The 6,302-nt window shown below is 45.1% G+C and overlaps 1 protein-coding gene across 1 annotated transcript; it reads right to left on the reverse strand.

Annotated features, from left to right (window-relative positions):
* Positions 1-2,546: 2,546 nt before the first annotated feature.
* On the reverse strand, positions 2,547-5,573 carry ngb (neuroglobin). Its single transcript, XM_053845646.1, has 4 exons — positions 5,117-5,573; positions 4,866-4,974; positions 3,833-3,952; positions 2,547-3,767 (listed from the first exon to the last, which is right to left on the reverse strand). The coding sequence occupies exons 1-4, from the start codon at positions 5,206-5,208 to the stop codon at positions 3,615-3,617; spliced, it is 474 nt and encodes a 157-aa protein (XP_053701621.1). The 5' UTR covers positions 5,209-5,573; the 3' UTR covers positions 2,547-3,614.
* Between the last annotated feature and the right edge of the window lie 729 nt (positions 5,574-6,302).

A 6,302-nucleotide genomic window follows, 5' to 3' on the forward strand; every position in this document is an offset into this window, starting at 1 on the left:
TGGATTATTCCTTATGTGTGCCTATAGGCACATTCCAGGCTTACAGTGGTGACCCATGTGCCGTCATTAGGACCTCTGAAGGGCACTTCCTGAGTACCACACGGGTACATCCTGAATGGCCCTTGAGTGTTGCCTATTGTAGTGTCACAAGTACCCTATTGTGTATGTGCTGAATATCTGTTCCTGGCCGTATCCCCACGTGACAGAAACATGTGGGCGCACCTTAAGTGGATTTCAGTCTCACTCATTTTCTCCCCGTTTTCGGTAGACCTTCGTTGACCCCAGTTAAAAATACCCACGCCTCACCCCCACAACTTTAAAAGAGGCTCTCTGGCACATCCAGCCAGGAGATAAATCTTACAGACCCTTTCACGTGTGAGAAAAAAGGTCTCCACGTCTCACTAAATGCCTCTCAAATGTCTTTTCAGCCGTCTCCTGGCAGATGTAATTTTCTCGCTCTGAAAAGGCAAGGGGCATCAAGGCTGCTGCTCCATCTTCATTCCTAAGAGTTTCTGAACAGAGTGAAAAGTCCCTGAGATTTCCCCTCGTCACCCCTGGCAACCACTGAGAGCCTTCTTCTCAGCGAAAGGTGAATTCCTCTGGGAACGCGGCCTGCTGCTCACTTTTCTCCTGCCCAGATGCCGAGAATAGAACATGTCGCTGCCTCCTGCGGGAAGCATATTGCCGCTCCCTGATGAGTTACTTTCCGCATGCAAATGTGCCTCGATATGATGAGAATTTACATACAATTACCGCTCTCGGCGACTTTTAAAGTGTCTGCCGTTGCCTCAAAGGTCGCACGGCGAGTTTGGTAATCAGTCCCGACAGAAGGAATTGATCTTTGATGCTGGAAAAGGTTGGTAAACCATGGTGGCCTTTTGTGGATGGTTGTGTTCTCCTCAAACTTTTGACCTGGGTGACCGAAAACATCTCTAGCAATCATGCGCTTCTGATACAGTTCAACCTTTAAGACTCCAACCGAAGCCATGACGGGTCAGAGAGCAGAGAGATTTATTTTTGATGTGGCGCAAAGGGAACAAAGGAGGACGTGGTGGGGTTACGTGTTGGTCCCTCTAGCTGGTTGCTGCTGCGCAGTTAAGCTAGCTGCTTCTACCACCTGTCGCTGTCAACCAGGTGGATCAATGCAGATAAGAGAGTTTGGTTGTGTTCTTCGCGCTGCATTCGCGCGTCCAGCAGCTGTGCGCCGCAGGCGTCCCCCTCTCGACAGCGGACCTCATTAGCCCCTCGCAGTCCACTCCACAGCCTGATAAAGGATGATGGAATGATGGAGCGTCTCTCTTCCCTTCATTGGTACACGAGTGCACACACGCTCTGGACCGTTACTTAACAGTTGCCATGACAACGTTTTAATACCCTTCATTCCCAAACACGTTGCAGACTTTCTAAAAATAAAGCGCCTTGTCTTTTCTCACAGACAGAGCTGACAGGAGGATTCTGTAATGAGCAGGTCCCGGTGCACATACTGTACTGTGGGCGTCGTCTCTGGCTAAATCCGACTCTGTCCCTGACCCACAACACGCTCCGGTCAGATTAGGGACAGCGTCCACTGCGAGGTTCATGTGTCAGTGGTGCGATCCAGGCGAGAAGATGTGACCGTGTGCAGCTGAGTGAGTCAGTGGGCTGCAGCCGTCGTCTCCGAGGGCACTGAGCCGTTGATCTTATGTAAGAGACGTCAGCGGGGGAGAAGTCAGGCGACACAACAACACGCCACGACGGAGTGATCCTCGGAGTGTTCAGGAGACACTCTTGAGAGTGTCGCCCCTTTCCCTGGACGCTTTAGCCTGCTGCCACTCTTCACCCTGAAGGTGCCATTTGAACTCTCAGCGCAACTTTGGTGCTGAATTAGAGCTTGATATTTAAGGTGTCTGAGGGCAGCACATTGAAAAAGTTTTATGTTGTGAGTCACTGAAATATACCATCAAATATACCAGATTTGGTTCAGCACTTTGTCGTTAAAGCATCCTGGGTAGTATTTCATAAAAAAATAAAAAAATAAATAAGATATATAATGTACAAAAATGAAGTAGACAATTGAATTAGATATATTATATAAATAAATGCATATATAAATACATATAGAAAAGAGAACAAATAATAGAAGAAGAAAATATTTTATGAAATGTGGTTGTTTCAAAAAAGCTAAAACTTAAAGTGAAATATGCAATTAAAAAAAAATTCTGTGGGAAAACTAGCAAACTTTGATTATTTTGCATCAAATGAAGATCAAAATGTGAATTTATGTTTGCAATATTAACAAAATTCTAGGTGGTCTAAAGTAGTTCAATAGCAAGAGACTGGTTTTATTTAAATAATTCAAAAAATATATAACAAGGAACAAAAATAACTGTGTTACAAATGGGTTTTTAAAAGATATAAAAAAAACATCCTTATAAAAATTAGATTTAGATGAGACTGCTTTAATTCTTCCTACAATGGGGAAACTTTAGTTTCAGCAGATAGATAAACATAGGTGATAAATGAATGAAATCACACAAATAAATGAAATAGTTAAGGATAAACACAAAATGAAATGATGAAATGGTCATATATACCCTTCTGTAAGGATAAGCCTGAAGACCATTCTGATGCTAACTGAGTTAGCATCACAAAGCTAACCAGAGACCCGCGCAAGAACAAGCAAAACATACCGACAGATCACTTTATTTGAAGGTACAGGGAGAGTTTTTGGTCAAAGAAAGCTGGGTGACGTCGTGGCTGTTGGCTAGCAGCTAACACTGATGAGGTAGACAGTGACACACCCGTTCTACACACCGATGTCCAGCGCAATGAACGACGAGAAGAAACAGCAGAAGCACGGCACCGACACGGATAGTACAAGATAGAATACTCTACTTTCTATATTCATTTTTAGGAAATATAAATCAGCTGCCACTTTGAAAGCATGTCGATCCGGAGAGAGTGGGAGTACAAAAATAAACTTTGTGGATGTAAAGCGATTCAAATCAGCAGCTTGGATCAACAGTTGAGTTGGTGTCGCGGCCACACGGTTGCTAGGATACTTGGCATTGAGACCACGAATGTACAGAAGTGGCTGCAGAACACGAAGCAGTTGAGAAAGCACACTGAGATACACAAGGTCCACACGAACACCCACTGAACAGAGAGGTCGACCGAGAACGTCAGAGCTAACAGTCGTATCGAGTGTAACAGTCGCGAGGATGCGAGAGAGAGTGGCGGCAATGGCCGTAACAGTCGCGAAATCAAAGCTATCATCGGAACAGTTCTTGTCAGGAGATATTCGAATTGCTTTTGTCTTGCCACGTGATTGACGGCTGAAGGCCACAGGAGCCCGTCACAGTTTCAGTCGTGTGTGGAGTGAACGTCAACCGAAACATCACAAACATCACCACGTGTCGTAGATATATATCGAGTGTGTTATATACAACGAGCTCCGGCCCCTCGCCAGGCGGCGTTCGCCCGCTCGCTAAACAGCCGCGGCAAAGAAAATAAAGCCCGCGGTTGTAAGTGTAACCGCGCCATCCGCGGCGACGCTATGTAAACCAAAGCCTCACCGCCACGTGTGACGCAACCATGGCAACCTTGATCAGGCGGCTCCGCCCGCCGCCGCCGCCTCAGTCCGCCTCGTCCTCGCCGTTCTTGGACCAGCCGCGGCTCATGGCCGCCACCACGATGCTGTACATGTTGAGCCAGGCCTGCCGCAGCGGCCCCGTGTAGCCGGGCCCCAGGCTGCACTGCAGCATGTACAGCAGGGACTCGCCCACCACCTGCAGAGGAGACAGGGCCGTTACCACAGGGCGTCCCGACATCCCTGTCACGGGTGTTGGCTCACAGCGAAGGACTGGGTGCTGACACCCACAGCCTGGTGCTTCCTCCCCAGGTTGAGCAGGAAGTCCTCCAGAGTGTGCAGGTCGTCCAGGTGGCTGACGGCGGCGTCGATCACCAGCATCACCTGAGGGGCAGATCAGATGTAGTTGAGGCAGTTGGCTCTCGTCTTGCTGGATGTCTGTGATACCAATGTGGACCAATGTGGTGTTACGTGGAAGTAAACAAAGGAAAACGTAATTTTTGCCACATTAATATCAGTCCCAGAAAAATCCAAACAAAAAACAATGAATGGCAATTTCATTGGGGACAAAAGTACCATGTTTTACCATAAAATTCAGGCATAATAATAATAATAATAATATTCCAAGATTTAAAAAAATGAGCGTAAAAAAATAACTGTTGAAAATAAAACTTAATGTGCAAAATATGTTGATGATAAATAGAATTAAGATAAAGTAAGAAAAGTAAAATGTCTGAATCATTTTTTAAATGAATTATAAATATAAATAATAAAATTATAAATAATTTGGTAGATGACAATAATGTCATTTTTGGAAACCAACTAATCATCATAAATAAAAACGGTAAATGAAAGAAGCAATTATTTAAAAAAAAAAGGAGTAAATAATGATGAAAAATCTAACTTTGAAATTCAATATTACAAAATGAAAAAATAACATGCACACACAAAAAAAATATATACACATAACTTTGAAATTCAATATTAAAAAAATGACAAAAAACATACACACAGACACAGAAAAATAAAATTTATATATATATATATATATATAAATCCTAAAAATCACAAATAAACGATAGTCTGTCGTTGAGGTATTTTAAACCACCTGAGCGATGGCATATGGAAGAATAAATGAGGTTGTGGCTACGATTCTCCTCCATGGTCATTAGCATGATGGTGTCTCACCCGCGCTGTGTTAGCTAAACAATCGTGAGCGACGACTCTAGAAGTTTAACTAGAACAGCGCTTGAATCAGGGTCTACGTGCCTGACTTTCACACGCTCACACGTCTCACCTTGGTCACGTGTTCCAGGAACTGAGGGCTGGACAGACACTCCGGCGAGGAGCCACAGTTTGTGTTGTAGTTGAAGAGACCCAGCAGGTTGGGGTCCAGCTCAAACAGCCTGCGGAGACAAGGTCAAAGGTTGACCTCTGACTCCGGAGTGGACCAGCCAGTGACGGCAGTGGGTCGCCAAGCAACAAGTCACGCTGTGAGGTCCCGGCATGAATCTCTGGATGATGTGGTGGGAATAGATGGTGGCTCACCTGGAGAACATGATGACGCCATGAGGAACTTTGTTCTTGCCCAGACTCTCCCAGCTCCCCCGGATCAGCTCCTTGTCCTTCTCCGACAGCATCCTTGCTCGGCGGCTGTGACAGGAAGTTCTTCTGGAGAGAGAACGCACAACTCCTCCACAGGACGAGGCGGCAGCCGTGCACGCTCACGCGGTACCTTCTGTGTGGAGGCAGGAAGCGGCGGCGGCGGCGGCGGCGGCTTGGACCTCTGATGCTCTTCCTCTCCTCAGTGTTGTGAAGTTCCTCCACGCTCTGATCTGTCACAGGATTCTCTCTCACTCCCCTTCCTCCTCTCTCTCCAGCACTGGGGGGAGATGATTCAAGTGGAGGAGGGAAAGAGGGATCGCTCTCTTCTGCTCGAGCGCCTCCTGCAGGACGAGTGCGGCACTGGCCCGGGCTGCTGAGCTGAGGGGTGATGGGACGTGAGCGAGCCTCACAGGGAGTGGCAGGGCATCGGCCAGCCGGGGCGGATCACAGCTGTTACACAGCAGAGCGGCGGCCCCTCTCATCCACACCGTCGAGTGGCTTGTGTCTCTGCTCTGAGCTACATGGTTCCCATGACAACGTGACAGGATGGAGCGGCTGCGTCATGTGACTTTCTGGAATTATAATCTATTTCAATAACAAGGTGTCAGGTGTTCCAAGGGAAAAATGCTTTTTCTGAGACACAGGAAGAGATTCATTTAATTCAGTTACGCTTCTTGACCTCAGCAGGAGTCTTTGCTGACATTTTCAAATTTGCAATATTTTATTATTGTTTTTTTATGGCTGTCATGTGATATGCATACAGTAACCGATTTAATTACTTTCAGCTGATTTTTTTTTTTATTGCTATCTTCTATTTTTGTCACATCTTTGGTGAAAAATGTTCTGCCTATCTTTTTGTTTGTCTTTTTTCTGCATATTTTTAAACATGTTAAACATAAATTTAACATATTTGTTTATTTTTTTCTCCATCTTTTCTGCTACCACTATATTTCTGTATTTTATGCGTTTTTTCTTGAGTAAAAATGTAAAAACAAATTATTATTACAATTATTATTATGAAATGATGATTTTTTTTTTTGCTGTACATGTCATTGCTGGGTTTTTTTTGACGTACACCTTTGTCACTTTCTCTCTAGTGTTTACTTTATGTGCCAAGTTTGCATTTTTT

Source organism: Synchiropus splendidus, chromosome 16 (genome assembly GCF_027744825.2).
Source record: "Synchiropus splendidus isolate RoL2022-P1 chromosome 16, RoL_Sspl_1.0, whole genome shotgun sequence".
Classification (NCBI taxonomy): Eukaryota; Metazoa; Chordata; class Actinopteri; order Syngnathiformes; family Callionymidae; genus Synchiropus; species Synchiropus splendidus.

Bases quoted from the DNA above. Each gene is read 5' to 3' on its own strand.
- ngb (XM_053845646.1), bottom strand. From the start codon at position 5,208: ATGCTGTCGGAGAAGGACAAGGAGCTGATCCGGGGGAGCTGGGAGAGT. The intron at 4,975-5,116 runs GTGAGCCACCAT...TTGTCTCCGCAG, and splicing joins GGCGTCATCATGTTCTCCAG to GCTGTTTGAGCTGGACCCCA. The intron at 3,768-3,832 runs GTGAGCCAACAC...TCTCCTCTGCAG, and splicing joins TCAGCACCCAGTCCTTCGCT to GTGGTGGGCGAGTCCCTGCT.